An 18,927-nucleotide genomic window follows, 5' to 3' on the forward strand; every position below is an offset into this window, starting at 1 on the left:
AACAGGGCACATTGCAGCACTTTATTGAAACGATGTTTAATGGGCCAGCTTTGAGTGTCAAGCTTTAAATAAACTTCAATGGTCAATGAATGATTGGGACCTTTATTTTCCAATTGTAAAATGGGGTTACTGTACAGTTAATTGCACCACGATCTGGTCTCTTCTGTGGCTCATGTACAGATGTAGTTTACAGTAATACATACACACACTTACCCACACTGGTGTCTTCATAATGTGAATTCCTCATTAGTTTCATTCACAGTTCCCATAAGACATGAATGGAGCAACAGCTGCAGAGTCGTGCACGCTCCTGTGATGAAGTGGAAACGAATGAAGAAAATTTGAGCACACAGTCCACCGCTTTGCGCAATCATCATCAGCCATCTTTCTCTTCAGATTCCTCTTTTTGTGTGGTCAGGTTTTTTTTTTTTTTTCCATCTTCACCTAATTTATTCACATGATCCTCTGCTGCTCATTTCACCTCCCAAATTAGAAACAACACCTCCTCCACTTCCTCCTCCCTTCCCGTCTCCAACCTTCCTTTTGTCTGTGGGTGAAAATCTCATTCTGTACTTTAGTGGGGAGACTGTTTAGTTCCCGCTGTGATTTGGCCACTTTTCAGCAGCAGCACAGACGATGCTAGTGTGAAGATTCATGGGAACAGTGGAAATTATGATTTAAAGGGAAGCAGATGATTGTTTTGTTTTATGATTAAAATGCTTGCTGATTCAAAAAAATACATAGGCCATTCCAGTGAAATAAAATGTATGAATGCACGATAAACTTTACTGTACAAGAAATGATAATCAAAATTTCTTTATCAAGCAGTCTCCTGCACGTTGACAAATAAATAGAATTTAAAATATTAATTTTAACTGCCTAGCACACTAAAAAATAACATTTGTTGCCCGTCTCCACTTCGAAATTAAATTAGACTTGACAGGTTCCATGAAATCTAATCATTTAAATTTTGCTAATTCTATGCAAAAGAAAAACACACTGCTGTTACTTTCAGTCCTGTTACTTATATGAGAAGTTTCAGTACCGTAAAACAGCCATCCATCCATTTTCTTATCCCAGCTATCTTCGGGCGAGAGGCGGGTTACACCCTGAACTGGTCGCCAGCCTGTGGCAGGGCACATACAAACAAACAACCATTTGCACTGAGATTCACATTCACACCTACGGGCAATTTAGAGTCTTCAATCAACCTACCATGCTGGCGCGTGCTAAAGTAGAATTTTCAGGGTACATTGTTTTATTCTTATCTATCATTTATTCTTATTTAAAGATTCATTTTGCACTGAAAACTGTTTACATATTGTTTGTTAAAAAGTAGTACAAAAGAAAAGATTTTTCCCGAACATGAGGAATAATCGTGATTAATAATCATGATTACAATATTGATCAACATCATTTATTTGTATTATTATTTTCTTTTTAACATAATCGTGCAGCCCTACTTTGGATTCATAATTTTCTTTTATTCATTTCTTTTCCCCCTCCATTGATTGGCCTGAGGGATGCCTGCATCACTAGCAGGGGAGGCCGTGTTTATTCTGCAAAAAACAAGATACACACAGCAGCATAACACACACAGCACTTCCTTCTCCCTGGATTTCAAACACATGGCTCAAAATAGCACTCACTTGCAAACGCGCGCAGACACACACAAGCATGCACACACACGCACACACACACACTATAAATATCCATGCACCACTCAAAGTGAATCAGTTGTCTATCCCCAAGCTGCTGTCCCACATAGCTGCTCAAGTGAGTTTTCTGTGTGTGTTCGTGTGTGTGTTTGTGTGTGTGTGTGTGTGTGTGTGTGTGCGCACGCGTGTGCAGTGTGGATACTCATACGACTGTTTTGACAGTGGTTCTTGTCGCTGCGTAACCATGGTAGCGACGTGCTGGGAAAAGTTATACTGTGTTGGACAGACATATACACATGCACGTACGTGCATGTGCATGGACACAATAGATTTATTTTTTTTTTGTCTGTGTTTGTCAATTTTAGGAACTGAAGTTGCTGAAGTAGGTCTGACTCATATCTCAATACCAAATAGGACTCACAAATGAAAATAACGTTTGAAGTTTGTTTCAACACTATTCATTTTCTAGGAAATATGCCCAAACTTATTTTTCCGACCTTACGCTGCTGCTCTTTAGCCAAAACAAAGCTCTTTAGCTAAAAGCAAATCTCTTTGGGATGAACTTAAAGGTGTTGGGAAATGTAGTTTTCTATGTAAGCGCACGGCGCATTGACAATGGCATCACTACACACGGGCATCGTTACTACGTCACCCAGAATTCAACACTGGCTCGGAGTGGTCAAAAGATGCTATTGGATGGGTTCGAAAATATCCTCCAAGTGCACTGTATTCAGAGCGCTGTTGGAATGTGCACTCTCAGGTTTGAGTTAGGGCGTCAGATTGACTTTCCGAACGCACAATATACACACTGACACAACCATGCCTGCCACCATCTTGGTTTGCATTTGCGCCTTCACACTGCTTCGCTTCATTCGTAAATGAGAAGAAGAAAAAAGTTGCAATTATTTGCAGATTTCCACAGGGTTTCACCATACTGTAATGCAATTTATCATTGTAAGTCATTAATGATGACTGCCACATTTGCATAATATAAATAAATACTACTACTGCTGTAGAAATACACAAATGTAAAAACTGTAATGCAATCATTTCTGTTCCTTCCTTGAACAGAAGAAAAAAATCTTGTCAAAAAGGCATGCATGGTCACACTCAGGCACATGCAACATTGGAGTGGCAATAATGTTCCACTACAGTCCTGTGTTGGCAGTCATACGCCTTACAAAATGGGTGCCAGGTGAACAACCAACAAGCATATTTTTCACTTCTGATCAGAACAAACAGGAGACCTGCGTTCGACCATTTAGATCTTGCCAAATATTAGAAGAGCAAGACTGTGAATGGTTGTTTCTTCATATGTGCCCAGGAATTCGCTGGCAACCAGTCGAAGGTTGCCCAAAGTCAGCTGAGATAGGTTCCAGCTCACCTGCAACCCTAATCAGAATCAGAATCAGAATCAGAATCATCTTTATTTGCCAAGTATGTCCAAAACACACAAGGAATTTGTCTCCGGTAGTTGGAGCCGCTCTAGACAGTCAATTTACAGAACACTTTGGAGACATAAAGACATTGACCAAAAAAAATTGTGCAAAAAGATGCAGAGTCCTCTAGCACTTAGAGCAGTTCGAATGACTAATATTGCAATAGTCCGGTGCAATGACCATTGTGCAAAGGGCGCTGAGACTTCAAGGAGTGTATGCGGTTTAAAGTGACGAGTAGTGCGATCATCTGGGACAATGTTGGTTGTGCAAATGTTACAGATACTCCTCAATCAGTGTGCAAATGGAGCAGATGCTACTCTGTCATGAGTGGCCAGTATATGCAAATAGTGCAGCATGGCGAGACAACTACAGTGAGTGCACGAGTAATACATAATTGGCCCCACAGAAATGTGACAACAAACTCAAGTCAAAAAATTTCCAGCTTGTTGTAATGGAATTATAGGTTAGGTGTTTAAGAAGTTGATCGCAAGAGGGAAGAAGCTGTTGGAATGTCTACTAGTTCTAGTTTGCGTTGATCGGTAGCGCCTACCTGAGGGAAGGAGCTGGAAGAGCTGGTGACCGGGGTGCAGACGGTCCGAGAGGATTTTGCACGCCCTTGTCTTAGTTCTGGCAGCGTGCAAGTCCTCAATGGTGGGTAGGGGGGTACCGACAATCCTTTCAGCAGTTTTGATTGTCCGTTGCAGTCGGAGTTTGTCCTTTTTTGTAGCAGCACCAAACCAGACTGTGATGGAAGAACACAGGACTGATTCGATGACCGCTGTGTAGAACTGTCTCAGCAGCTCCGGTGGCAGGCCGTGCTTTCTCAGAAGCCGCAGGAAGTACATCCTCTGCTGGGCCTTTTTGAGGACGGAGTTGATGTTGGTCGCCCACTTCAGGTCCTGAGAGATTGTAATTCCCAGGAACTTGAAGGTCTCGACGGTTGACACAAGGCAGCTGGACAACGTGAGGGGCAGCTGTGGCGAAGGATGCCTCCTGAAGTCCACGATCATCTCTACCGTCTTGAGCGTGTTCCGCTCCAGGTTGTGTCGGCCGCACCACAGCTCCAGCCGCTCAGCTTCCTGTCAATATGCAGACTCGTCACCGTCCTTGATGAGGCCGATGACAGTGGTGTCATCTGCAAACTTCAGGAGCTTGACAGTCGGGTTCGCTGAGGTGCAGTCGTTCGTGTAGAGAGAGAAGAGCAGCGGAGAGAGGACACAACCTTGGGGCGCCCCAGTGCTGATGCTGCGTGTGGATGAGGTTGTCTCCCCCAGCCTGACCTGCTGTGTCCTGCCCGTCAGAAAGCTGTAAATCCACTGGCAGATGGCAGGTGAGACGCTGAGCTGGAGAAGCTTGGTTGAAAGGAGTTCAGGGATGATGGTGTTGAACGCTGAGCTGAAGTCCACGAACAGGATCCTCGCCTAGGTCCCTGCACTGTCGAGGTGTTCTAGGATGAAGTGCAGTCCCATGTTGACTGCATCATCCGCAGACCTGTTCGCTTGGTAGGCAAACTGCAGGGGGTCCAGCAGGGGACCTGTGACACTCTTGAGGTGGTCCAGCACGAGACGTTCAAAGGACTTCATGACCACAGATATCAAAGCGACAGGAAGGTAGTCATTCAGACCAGAGATTGCAGGTTTCTTGGGGACTGGAATGATGGTGGAGCGTTTGAAACAGGATGGAACTTCGCACATTTCCAAAGATCTGTTGAAGATCTGAGTGAAGACTGGAGCGAGCTGGTCCGCGCAGACTTTGAGGCAGGATGGGGACACATGGTCCGGTCCTGCCGCTTTGTTAATCTTCTGTTGTTTGAAGATGCGTCTCACATCCTGTTCATGGATGGTTAACGCAGAAGTCAGAGGTGTGGTTGTGGTCGCGGGTGCGGCCGGGTGGGTGTGTGGTGTGAAACTGTCCTTTTCAAATCTGCAGTAGAAGGTATTCAAGTCGTTGGCTAGTGTGCTATTGTTCTCAGCTTGGGGGGATCGTCGCTTGTAATTAGTCAGCGATTGGAATGCATGCCAGACTGATTTAGAGTCGTTTGCGCTAAACTGTTTTTCCAACTTTGATGCATAGATCCTCTTTGCAATGTTAATTTCATTAGTAAGCTGGTTTCTAGCTTGATTATACAGGGCCCTGCCCCCGCTTCGATATGCATCCTCCTTAGTTTGGCGAAGTTGCTTAAGTTTGGCAGTGAACCACGGCTTGTTGTTGAATGTGCGAAATGAGTCTGTGGATTCAAAACAATTTTGAAGTTCTATCTTTGCTTCATTGGTCTAAAATGGTAGGACAGTCGGTCTAAAATGGTAGGACAGCATCTTCCTTAGCTTGGCGAAGCTGCTTAAGTTTAGCAGTGAACCACGGCTTGTTGTTGTTGAATGTGCGAAATGATTTTGTTGGTACACAAACCTCTTCACAGAAACTGATATAGGAGGTGACAGTGTCCGTATATTCATCCAGGCTGCCAGCTGAATTTTCAAAGACACTCCAGTCTGTGCAGTCTAAACAGCTTTGAAGTTCCATCTTGGCTTCATTGGTCCACTTTTTGACTGTTTTCACTGTAGGCTTCGCACATTTAAGTTCTTGCTTGTACGTCGGTATTAAGTGAATTAAGCAGTGATCAGACGAGCCCAGGGCTGCACGAGGTATAGCACGGTATGCGTTTTTTACCGTAGTGTAGCAGTGGCCCTAAAGTATTATTTTCCCTGGTAGGACAGTCGATGTGCTGCTTGTATTTAGGGAGTTCGTGGTTGAGTTTAGCTTTGTTAAAGTCCCCGAGAATAATGAGGGGTGAGTCCGGGTGTTTTTTTCAATTTCGTTGACTTGTTCGGCGAGCGTTAGCAATGCGGCGTTCGTGTTAGCTTGCGGTGTAATATAGACTCCAGCCAGTATAAACGATGCAAACTCACGTGGCGAATAGAATGGTTTACAGTTCAAAAACAGCGACTCCAAATGCGGGCTGCATTGTGTGCTGAGCACCGTGACGTCCGTACACCATTTTTCGTTTATATGGAGGCATATCCCACCGCCCTTCGTTTTCCCCGATGATTCCATGTCGCGGTCCGCTCGATGAATGTTGAAGCCGGGAAGCGTGACGGCGCCATCGGGTACAGCGTCGCAAAGCCAGGTCTCCGTGAAGCACATGGCCGCGGAACGTCCGAAGTCTTTACTGATCTTTAACAGAAGATGAAGCTCGTCCATTTTGTTGGGTAGGGAGCGTACATTCGCGAGGTGGATCGACGGGAACGCCAATCTGTGTCCTCTCTTGCGGAGTTTCACCTGAATGCCGGCTCGTTTTCCTCTGTGGCGCCGCTTCCGCCTCCATGCGCCGAAAACCGCGGACGCCGCTCCGGTGAGTAACTCGGGAAAAAACTGAGCAGATTTTTGAAAATTGGTGACAGAAAGTCCGGAGTAGCCTCATTGATGGTTAGCAGGTCTCCCCTTGTGTAAGTGAGTCGTGTAAGGTCTCCAAAGACGGACGAAAAACACAAAAACAAAGACAATACTAGAGAGCGCGAGGCGACCACACTGGTAGGCGCCATCTTGTCTCTTGTCTCTCTGAGGAAACGCCATAGAAAAATGGATGGATGGTTCTTGCATGGTCACTGAGTATAGTGGTTCAAGTCACTCGCCTGACTTCTGTGCAGACACAGTGGGTAGAGTTCCCACTCAGTGATGCTCTGAAAGTGATTGCCAAAGGTTGTCTGTCTCTGTATGTGCTATGTGTTTGGCTGGTGACCCATCCAGGGTGTAGTCTGTCTTTCACCTGATGTGAACTGCATACATGAAAATCAGTCGCCTTTCGGCGAAATTCACCATTTTGAGCTCAAATTAGGCCATTTACGTAAATCGTATAGTGTGTGTGTGGGGGGGGGGGGGTTCGCCGTCGCTGGCGTCATAGGCTGTTTCGTACCTGCTGTGGATAGGAGTTGACGAGACCAGAAAAACACTTCCGCCGTTTCTGCTGTTAAGAAGTACATTTATTCTGTTACAATTATCTAAATGTCTCTTTTATTGATCAATTATTGCTTATTCATCAACTGTTTTGTGGGTGAGACTACGACTTCGACGTCCGCATTGGGCGCTGTTTGCTCCAATCAATTGCAGAAAACTAGTTTTGGCTGTGCTCAAACACACACACGCACACGAACACACACACACACAGCAATTCACATTTTATTTTATTTTATTTTTTGATGTTCATGCTGTGGTTAAAAAAATCTGAAGTTACTATTTACTCAGTACTTAATTATTTCACTGTGCACTTTTTACTCTTAAGTAATTTTTTTGGACGACTACTTTTTACTCTTACTTGAGTACAATATTTGGCTACTCTAACAATACATCGTGTATTGCTACACTTACTTTTAAGCAACGTTTTTCCTCATCAGATCAGCCAGTGTCGTGTTTGTTGCACGGGTCTTTTGTATTTTCGTGTTGAGGTGCTGCGGGTCGTGGCCCTGGTTGTGGTCCCAGCGGCACCGCGAAGGCAACAAGAGCTGATCTGCTGGTACATCTTGTATTAATTAGGAAACACGGCTACAATTACCTAATCAGTTTACGGATGTTTATGTTCAATGTATTTTAAGCGAAGGAGCGATGGATTGTGTCGCAACACAGAATGAAGTAACGTCAAATTCACAAATGGCCAATAAAAACAGAAAAATACTGTACTTAATATTTTCCTGGAGGATGCATTTGGGATTAGCCATATAAATTGGTGAAAGAGACAATGATTTGAGTCAATTCTTTTCCAGAATGAGAGTGCTTAAAGACGAGGCACAGCTTGATGCAGGCATCAGGTGCAGGTGGAGATGGGCCTGGCTCAAGTTGGAGGCCAAAACAAAAAGCAAAGAAATGAGGCAAATTTCATCTCATCTTAAATTTGTACATCTACATGTTAGTTGAGCAAAATTGTGTATTTTGCCTTATTGCACTCTTCAGAGTCTTCCAGATTGCTAAATTTATGTTAAAATAAAAAAGACATTTCTCTGCGGTGGCACAGGGCAACACCCCCTCCCTCACTCAGATCCCCCTACAATGTTTTGTTGTTTTATTTGGTCACTTTGGTGTTTGCATGTCTGCAACTGGGATAGCACCACCCTGAACAAGATAAGTGGAAGACAATGATTGAATGGTACTTGCATGAGGACATATGGATTAATCCACAACTACCCTGACTGATATGTGGTCCCGTCTGATATGTTGGCTCACCGTTGTCTCGTGTGGACGTAAGTGTCATTACAAGACACACTCCTTTCAAATGGAGATGGAATTGTTTCCTCAGATCTGAAATGTTCCTGGCACATTGATGAATGGAGGCAAGGAAACTGCTGAGAAGTGGAAAGAGAACAAGGACCAGACACCTCCCATTCGTCACTTTTACAAGCCCATTATTATTCATTTCTTTTTCTTTCATCTGTCCATCCATGCTCGCCTCGCCATTTCTCTGGGAATGTGCCATAAACTGTGATGGCTCAGCACAGGAGGCAGATCAGCTATCTTCCCCATCCTACTCTCATTCCTCCATGTCTATTTCTTCTCCACCTCCATCTCCTGCTTTCTCCCAAGTATTCCAAGTTCTCTTTCTTGTTTCCCTGTTTTCTTTGCTCTGTGTGTGCGCGCGTGTTTGTGTGTGTGAGACGAGTTGGTAGCATGCGTGCCTCCCAGTTCTGAGGTTCGTGGGCTTTGCATAGTCTCCCTGTCGTTGCGTGGGGTTTCTCCCAGTGCACCGCCTTCCGCCCACATTCCAAAAACATAACATGCATGTTCTGGTCTTCGAAGACAAAATTGTTCTTAGGTGTGAATGTGAAGTGTGAATGGTTATTTGTCCATATATGCCCTGTGATTGGCTGGCGACCAGTCCAAGGTGTGGCTCGCCCAAAGACAGCTTGGATCGGTTCTAGCTCAAAGTAGATAGATGATATGGATGTTTTGTCTTTCACAGTTACAGGTTATAAAAAGAAAACTGGACTGCATTATTTTTGTTGTTTTTTTTCTTCCTCTTCTGCTGTCATTTCGTGTCTTCCACCTCATTTTACACTGGTCCTGATTCCCTAATCTTCTCTTCCTCCTTCCTGACCTCCAGTCTTGTTTTGCCACTCATTTTCTTATCTCTTCTTTTGACCTCTTCTCCCATTTGCTCTCTCTTTATCATCCGCTTTCTCTCAACAATTCCCTGATCCTCTCCCAATGTTTCCTCTCTTCCTCATCTACATCCTTGTTCCTTCTCTTGCTCCCGTCTACATCCATTTCCTTTCATTTTTCTCCATTCTTCTGTCTTCCTCCTCTAATCTTCTTACATTCATTTTGTCTCCTTCTCTCCCTTCCCCTTTCACTCATCTGTCTCTTCCTCCTTTCAAATGTCCCTGTTTTCCTAATTTTCCTCCTCATTCTCCTATGCTCCGTATTTTCTCCTTACGATCCTAACTGCATACTTGTGGACTCTCTTTCTGTCTCGCTCTCTCCCTTTCTCTGTCTCACTCTTTCTCTCTCTCTCACTCTCTGTCCCCCTCCCTCCCTCCCTCTCTCACTCTCTCTCTATCTATCTCCTGCTCTCTCTCTCTCTCGCTGTCCCTCTCTCCCTCGCTCTGTGTCTCTGTCACTCTCTTGGTCTCTCTCTCTCTCTCACTCTCTTTCTCTCTCTCCTCTCTATCTGTCTGTATGCTGGGAGTGTGAGTTACTGTGGAATTGCTGAATAAGTGAATGAGCGTAAAGCAAAAAAACAAAAACTGACACTGGTTGATATCTACTTCTTAATGCTTCTTGTTAAAAGGTAAGTGTGGTTTTATTCATTGTTTTGAGGTTGGTGGAAGGTAAAAAGTGGCGGGAGGTAGAATTGAGCAGGAGGGCACGTATGGCGTCCCTCCTTGTGGAGGATTTGCCTCCCTTGTCAAGTAGACATGGAGTGAGAGTGGTGTCTGATGCTCTGTAAACTGTAGAACAGGTTCTCCTGTCAAAGAAGAACAGATAGGACATGGGAATATAACATACAGCATTCGGATAAACAAAACCATCGTGGCGTTTGTCAGGGAGAAAGGTTTAGTCCACCTGTTAATTGAGAAAGGTGAGGTGATGGACGATTAGTATACAGCTGTTTCGCCTTTATATGCGCCATCAACACATATTCAATCAATCAATCTTTATTTATATGGCAATTTTTGTACTGTACATGCAATCCAACCCAAAGTGCTTTGCATGAATTAAAATCAACCCCCCCCCCCCCCCCCCCCCCCAGTCACTTGTCCACAGACATGCACACACATGCAGGTCAAAAGAACTTGTAATGACATAAAACATGCACGCTCACACACATACTAGTAAGAACACCATAGCTAAGTCACTAAAGAAACATGCCGTGAATATTGTCATTCATTCAGGTCACTTCATTCTCAGGGCATTGAATCGATCACAACTGGACTACTCTAACTGTCTTAGAAGACGTTTTACCTCTCATCCAAGCAGGCTTCATCAGTTCAAGCAACAAGGTTTAGTTAGGTTAGTCAACTTAGTCGACAGGCGAGGCGTCTGGAATGGATGGTTTATCTGCTGAGTTTTACAAACGTTTTGGGTCTTCGATCGGAAAATATTTTTTGGAAGTTTTTACAAGCTGCCACTGAGCTTCTTATCAGCTGTCTTGACATTGTTGCCAAAAAAGGGAGATCTTGGGTTGCTGAAGAACTGGTGACCCATCTCTGTGTTATCGAACGATTCTAAACTAATTGCTAAGTGTCTCTCAAACAGACTTAAGGAATGTTTGGAGTCAATACTACGATAGCCAGACATATTGTGTCCCTGAATGAACAATTATGGATAATTTGTTTTAATACGCGACATCATAGACATTTCAAAAGGTATAAGTCTTGAACATAGTCCTGTTGTCTATTGACCAAGAGAAAGCTAGTGTCTGTGTTTATCATTTTTATCTGTTTAAAACATTTAAAAGAGTTGGTTGTGGTGAAAAGTTGATTTCATGGCATAAGCTGTTACACTCCAATGCTAGTTTTCTGTTAAAGGTGGGAGGTGGACTTAGCCATCCAATTCCTGTTAAAAAGGGAATTAGGTAAGGCTGTCCTTTATCTGGTATGCTATACTCTGTGCAAAGAGCCTCTTTTACATCAGCTCAGTTAATGTCTTTCAGGATTTTCCTTGATCAAAATCCCTCTAACTCTATTAAACTGTCAGCAGATGCTGATGATATCACAGTTCTTGTAACATAGCAAAAATATTTACAAAAAAAAAAAAAATATATATATATATATATACACACAGATGTGAAGACTATGAAAAAGCTTTTATCAGTCGGTCCACAGAGGGTGGAGAACAGTCTTAAAAGCCCAGCGAGACCTCCACATGGTATGGCTGTGTTGGGGAGGAACCCTTGTTTCATAACCCCTTAATATGCTGCAGGATGCCCAGCTCTGACAGTATAAGAAGAGCAATTATTAAAGCCGGACTCAGCCAGATAGCTAATTTAGGATCAGAAGGACAGTCGAAAGCACCTGCTACACTGTGCCACGAGACTGGTTTTACATCAACTCAAAAAAGTGTGTGTAGAAAGTGTTTCAAGAAGTGCCCACTGCACTTCCTGGTTTGTTCAGAGAGGCGCTTGGAGCAGACTCCGCAATGGATCACCTGGTGATATGGCCTGGATTCCCATCTGTAAACGTCTGTGCTGCAGCAGAGGAGCAGATCTTGCCCTCCTGTCTTTTAAAACACCAGCACTAAGGAACTTCGCAGAGACTTCAACGATGGTCCTGTATATGGCGTCTGTGAAGTTTCTTAACAGAGCAGCGCTAATAAGGACGTCAAGTTGGATGGGTGCTTTGACACCAGGCTCATCTCCCAGGGGCAGCTGGAGATCTATGTACAAAACCCCCCACGAGAAATGCACTGCAGATCTACAGTGGAGGGTAGTAAATGCCACAAATAGGAATATGGCACATATAAACCCAAACGCTGAAATTCACTCTTTCATCACCATGAAGAAGCTTTGCATCACCTTTGGCTCAGTTGTCTAGTCCCCTTTTCTCTTTACTGCAGCATTTGCTTGGTTTGGAGAAGTTGTAGAGTACAAAGTGGCTAAGATAGATAAGGAATCAAGGGTGGAGAATGAATGTGACAAAACGGGAAGAGGATGATGGATGGGAAAGTTTGGATGCTCGAGTCTGAGAGAACCCAGAAAAAGGACACTTTGTGTTCTTCAGCGCCACCTTTTAGGTACCCTACCAATAGGTCACAGGTTTGTGAGCAAAAAAGTGGTACTTCACAGTTTATTAGTGACCTTTAAAACTTTTTATTACTACCTATATTTCCTTCCCCTTCTTCAGGTACATCCATGCCCTCTACCTGGGCGCCCAGAGTCGTTGGCACGGTGACGGTTCCCACCACCGCTTCCACTGGCGGCTGATGTTCGAGAGCGCTGACATCACTATGCTCCGCATCCTGGAGGCCTTCCTCAAGTCAGCACCGCAGCTTGTGCTGCAGCTTAGCATCATGATCCATGGAAACACTGTCCTTCCACTGCAAGGTGAGACACTCGCAGGTGATCGTTGAACCGCGAGATTCATGAGGCAGTGATATTTTGATAATCCATTGCTGTAATGGGCAACTTGCAGATATGTCCCGCGCCCACACTCAGAGTGGCCCCTCGATTAATTTTTAAACATTTTAAGAATGGTTCCTGCACTATCAGTTTTAAGTTATATACAACACCATTTACCACAAGATGACAGACATCGCCGAGTAGCTTTTCCACAAGTTCGTCTCCATTAGAGAAGAATATAGAGACATCCATGGTTAATTTTGAGGCACTGGTTAGTCGCTAAAGGAAGCACCAACTCCTTAAATACAAAGAAGGAGGAAATACTGGTCAGTACCAGGAAGAGCACGCTATAGCCAGGTGAGATACCAGCTAATGCTAACCTTTGCTTAACAATTGAAGGAACTGACCGCCATGCTACTGTATCACACAAAAGTCACAGTTTCTTGTTAATTCCCTGCAACATAAAATTTATCCGACGGTTAATGAAGCCACCCATTCACCATAATACGGGTAACATAGACACACTCAAACAATAATGATTAACGTTCTTATTATCAAAAAAGGTCAGCATTGCATGGTGCAATGCATGCTGGGTACCGAAGAGCAGCTGATTATTGGTCGATTTCAACAAATGTACACAAATAACTGTGAATTTTTTATTTATTTTTTTCTGCACAAGAATGGTTGACAGTTTGTTTAAAGTGCAGGAGCGAGGAGTTGTGGCGGCACGGTGGCCGACTGGTTAGAGCGTCAGCCTCACAGTTCTGAGGACCCGGGTTCAATCCCCGGCCCCGCCTGTGCGGAGTTTGCATGTTCTCCCCGTGCCTGCGTGGGTTTTCTCCGGGCACTCCGGTTTCCTCCCACATCCCAAAAACATGCATTAATTGGAGATTCTAAATTGCCCGTAGGTTTGACTGTGAGTGCGAATGGTTGTTTGTTTGTATGTACCCTGCGATTGGCTGGCAACCAGTTCAGGGTGTACCCCGCCTCCTGCCCGATGACAGCTGGGATAGGCTCCAGCACGCCCGCGACCCTAGTGAGGAGAAGCGGCTCAGAAAATGGATGGATGGATGGATACATATTGAACCAGAGAGAGAGTACGCTGGTTCGTTTTGGCTGCCGTTTCTCCCTCCGGAAAGCTTTTTCTTTTTAGTTTAAAATGGCTTAATTTAACCACGTTACCTTGGCGTACCGTGGCCAAAGGTAGAACCCAGGTTGGATTTGCGCCTGTTTAGTGCTGTAAATCCTCATTGCCTTAGATCAGCTTCCTCCATTTTAGCGAACCGGCTGGTTACCTAGCCAAGGCTACAGAGCCGACTGGCTGTCTGCCACGCTGTGTTGGAGCAACGCTCTCCCATTCACTGTGCCGCGGTCGCCGTCCACCTCGGGAATAGCTCCTTTTCGGCTCGGTTGTGGCACTGGCTTGAACATCCTTGCAGCTCCTCAGGCAAAACTATTGGACGCCTCCTTTCGCAGAGATCATGGTGGAGGACGAAACTGTAGCTACAATAGCGTACATAGTATAAGTATTTTAAGTAAATGCGGCATGGTAGCAGTTTCAGCGCTTGTCAGAATAAAGTAGTATGTTATTCTTTGATTCATCGTGATTCAAATCAGAAAATTCTGATTAGTTGTTTTTTCTTTTTGGGCGATTAGTGAACAGCGCTACTTGTTAGATAATCCTCTAGAAGGATTTTAAAGACATTATCTAGCTCAGGAAATTTTAATTCACACTTTTTAGTAGATAATTAACACTACCACCAAAGATTTTGAATATGAAATATTATTCACAGGACAGGGATCATATAAAATGGTTATGTAAGGTAAATAGTAACTTAAGCTGTCAGATAATTGTAACCAATTTTAAAAGAAGGACAAAGTGGCTTCTATGGCATACTCACCTGTTAATGTGGATGTGGAGGGCCCCAGTGACTATACGTAATCGTATCTAATTGGACTGGACCCAAAAGCAGACTGAGGGGGAGGGAGTAGATGAGACTAGTTTATTTAGAAGTGGCTCAGAGTTCGTGTATTCAAGGCGTGATAGTAGTCTGTAGGGATGAGTGCTGATTGGAAACAGGTGCGCAGGCAAGGTGGTAATTGCTGGGGAGAGAGAGAGCGGGGAGGGCGGGGCACCAAGCGCCACCCAAGCACCAAAATAGGAACTTCAGGGCACAGATCATGACAGCTTTATAAATAAAAAAACGTATTATTATTATATAAGTTAAAACTCTACCATGCAAAGCGGAAGTCATATATCGACAACACCCAGAAACTTCTTCTTTGGGTTCAAGCTCATCTGAGACGGACTGACGCAAAGTCAAAAAGTGTGCTGTGTTCTGATGAGTCCACATTTCAGATTGTTTTTGGAAATCATGGACGTCATATTCTCGAGGGCAACGAGGAAAAGGACCGTCCGGATTGTTATGAGCACAAAGTTCAAAAGCCAGGATCTGTAATGGTACGGTGGTGTGTTAGTGCCCATGACATGGGTAACTTGCACATCTGTGAAGGCACCATTAATGTTAATAGGTAAACACAGGTTTTGGAGCAACATATGCTGCCATCCAAGCAATGTCTTTTTTTATGGACGATCTTGGTTATTTCAGTAAGACATCGTCAAGCCACCTTCTGCATGTTACAACAGCGTGGCTTCGTAGTAAAAGAGTACAAGTATGAGACTGGCTTTCCAGCAGTCCAGACCAGTCTCCCATTGAAAATGTGTAGCGCATTCTGAAGCGCAATATACAACAACAGAGACCCCAGAATGTTGAGCAACTGAAGTCGTACATCAAGCAAGAATGGGAAGGAATTAATCCTAGAAAGCTTCAACAATTAGTTTCCTCAGTTCGCAAAAATGTATTGGGTGTCATTAAAAGGAGGTGCGAAACATCCCCCTGTTTATTAGTTTGAACATTAAATATCTTGTCTTTGTACTGTATTCAATTGAATATAGGTTGAAAAGGATTTAGGAATCATTGTATTGTTTTTATTTACATCTTACACAACATCCCAACTTCATTTGTATTGTGGTTTGTATATACAGTAGGTGATTTAACTTTTGTTCAAGCAGAGCCAATTAATTATTTTTACAGCATAAAATTTAAGTTTGTAAAATTTGCAGGTCTGCTTAAGTCAATGAATCAAAATTGATTCATAGTATTTTGGAAAAGAGGTCTTTACATTCAAACGTGAACAAAGATTAGCAAGAACTAGGTAGTGGCATTTTATACAAATAATAGGAAGAGTTTTTGGCTTGCTTGATTTAGCAAAAACTGTAGACAGGAAGTTAATCAAAACTTCATCTTAAACATGAATTACAAGACCAAAATTGTGTTTTAAGGTGATTTAGTTGTCATGAATCTGCTGTCTCTGTGCAGGTCTGTCGGCCTCAGCGTCCCTGGTGTCACTAGCCTGGATGATTGCGTCCTACCAGAAGGTTCTGAGGGACTCCCGTGATGACAAGCTCTCCATGTCCTACAAGGCCGTCATCGCCCAGATCCTCTGGCACCTTTTCACCATCGGGGCCAGGACTGTGGCCTTTGCCCTCTTTGCCTCCGTCTTCCAGCTCTATTTCGGAATATTCATCGTCACTCACTGGTGTGTCACAACACCACACACCACAGCAAATTTGACTCACTCTCTCTCTCTCTCTCTCTCGCTCTCTCTCTCTCTCTCTCTCTCTCTCTCTCTCACTCTCTCTCTCTGTCTCTCTCTCTATCTATCTCTATCTATCTATCTATCTATCTATATAAACTGTTTAGATGAGTTTGGCAGGAAATGAGCAATGACATACTGAATGAAATTACATTTGTTCTCATGCGTCATGTTGTCGGTAGTGATTAGGGTTGAAGGACAGTACAAAATCGAGAGTGTTTCAGGTTTCCTGTCTGATATTGCTAATAGTCTGTACAGTCAGACAGCTTCTTGTGGTGTGTTCGAGTGCAAAACCTTGGCTCAGACTATGTGAGCCAATTACGTTAGGTTGTCTTTTATGTGTTTGATCATCATTGTGAGTGTCTTAATTTTTGGTCTTTCAGGTGTATAATGACATTCTGGATCATCCAAGGTGAGACCGACTTCTGCATGTCCAAGTGGGAGGAGATCATCTACAACATGGTGGTGGGCATCATCTACATCTTCTGCTGGTTCAACGTCAAGGAGGGCCCCAGCCGCGTCCGCATGACCGTCTACTACACCGTGACATTGGCTGAGAACGTGGCGCTGACAGCCGCCTGGTACACGTACCGTGGCCCTCACACCTCCGACTCCTACGCCCTGGTGGTGGTGTGCCTGGTGGCCTGCAGCTTCGCCTTGGGGACTTTCTTCATGTTAGTCTACTACTGCTGGCTGCATCCTGATGGGCCGGTCTTGGGCACAAATTGGGGGGGCTGCGTGGATGAGGGGATAGTGAGTGCAAGTGGTGTAGTGGGTGTGATCGATGCCTGTCTCACCCCGTCCCAAGGCTCACAAACGGACATGGTGATCACCAGTCCTCCCAGGACTCTCCCCAGGACTAAAGACATGGGGGACATGGTTGCTGGGGAGCAGGATAGAGACAGGGAAAGGGATCGGGATAGTTGCCTGCCGGTTTTTCAGGTGCGTCCTTCCCCTTCATACTCCCCAGCACTCCTCCACAGGACCTCCAGCTCCCAAGAGGGCCCTGTGATCAGGATCGACCTCCCAAGGAAGAGATATCCAGCCTGGGATACCCACTTCATTGACCGCCGCCTCCGCAAGGCCATCCTACTTCTGGAGACTACATCAGCAGTCAGTCCCAGGATACAGTACAGAAGTAGCATGATGGGCAGCAAAGAGGTGCTGGAGTACGAGACTACAGTTTAAGTCGACGGGCGTTCTTCAAATGAGAAATGTAGTCTGGGATCAAGACTCAGCCAGAGACCAGTTCTCCTCCTAGGACTCCCTTGCCAGGAGAGAATTGGACAGGGAACATGGACAGTCAACTGTTTTTCATTAAAGATAGGTGTGAAAACTTGATTGTAAAATGTGAAGCGCAATCTCTGGCCAAGGCACTCATTCCGCTTGACCAGGTCCAGGTTGAAGCTCCATCCTTGAGCTAATGAGGGAATAGGAATCGGATAATCTTCGTCTAATTGAAATGCTTGTAGGTGAGAAACGTAATCTCCCATTGTGGGACAGAGAATTACAGTATTAGATTTCATCCCACATGGTCAGAATGACATAAATGAGCTGGTGCACGAACATACAGTAAGCCTGAGACTGTGGAGACCCCCACCCCCTACTACTAAAGAGAGCGAGAGAGAGAATTTGAAGACTGTTTTGTCAGGGTGGTAGAATGGCACATGGAATTGTTGTGAAGCAAAATTATATGATGATTTTCCACAATTTAAATGTTTCCCTTAATCAAAATTGAAATGGAAAAAAAAGGTCAAAACTGGGCTGCAGTATAAAAATGTCAAATATGCGGATAATTAAAAAAAAAAAAAATGTCACCATATCAGTAGATGGAGCCCAGTTTTAACTTAACATTGAGGGGACAATTCATCTTGACTAGTGTCTCACCAAGTCAAGACCCAGTCCCAACTTCCCTCCAGTTGATTGCATGTCCTTCTTCTGACCTCTAAGAGCACCACACACGTCTATTTAGGTCCAGATGAAGTGTTAACGTCAAATGACCAAGGACTGATGTGACTCGAGAGCCACCTCACACTGATGTACAGTCAAGTAAATACTAATGTCAGATATAAGCTAGTAAAACACGTAGTTACTGTAGGTGACGAGTGACTCGACAGAGTCTAAATGTTCATTCAAGTTGACTTTTAGCGAGGGGTTTATAGTGGGAAACATAGTTTCCTTCCTGTTACGACATTTTTCACTTTTTATTGGGAAAGTATTGTTGAATAATCGGCAAATGGTGGGAGAGGCTCTAGCTTGCCTCTGACCCAAATGAGGACAATCGTCATAGAAAAGGGACGGATGGGTGGTTTAATTCTGATTAAAACAAAATAAACAAAATTTAAAATGGTGATACACTAAAAGCAAAATGTTGTCGTTAAGGCTCACAAGTTACCATATAAAAGATAGACGGTGGATGGGTTTTTGAAGGGCAGTGTTGTTTACAAAAGAAAACCACATACCAGCCTTTTATTTGCAGATAAAGGTACACTTAGAAGTACAAGAAAGGAGATACAGCATAACTAATTTTAGACAACAACAGTAAACGTGCCAAAGCTAAATTCAGCCACCTCTCGTACTCTAGAGAATAGCCTTCAATTCTTGATTACTTTTATTCCCTTCACGGCAGACG

General features: G+C 44.1%; 1 protein-coding gene across 1 annotated transcript in view; it reads left to right on the top strand.

Moving 5' to 3' along the window:
- The window catches only part of LOC133414187 (XK-related protein 7-like), a 54,942-nt gene extending 36,499 nt beyond the window's left edge, over window positions 1-18,443 (top strand). Inside the window, exons 2-4 of the mRNA XM_061699419.1 lie at window positions 12,424-12,623; window positions 16,019-16,238; window positions 16,679-18,443. Of these exons, the coding sequence (XP_061555403.1) occupies window positions 12,424-12,623; window positions 16,019-16,238; window positions 16,679-17,483 (1,225 nt within the window). The 3' untranslated portion in view covers window positions 17,484-18,443. The remainder of the gene's footprint in view (window positions 1-12,423; window positions 12,624-16,018; window positions 16,239-16,678) is intronic.
- The last annotated feature ends 484 nt before the right edge of the window (window positions 18,444-18,927 follow it).

Source organism: Phycodurus eques, chromosome 1 (genome assembly GCF_024500275.1).
Source record: "Phycodurus eques isolate BA_2022a chromosome 1, UOR_Pequ_1.1, whole genome shotgun sequence".
NCBI lineage: Eukaryota > Metazoa > Chordata > Actinopteri > Syngnathiformes > Syngnathidae > Phycodurus > Phycodurus eques.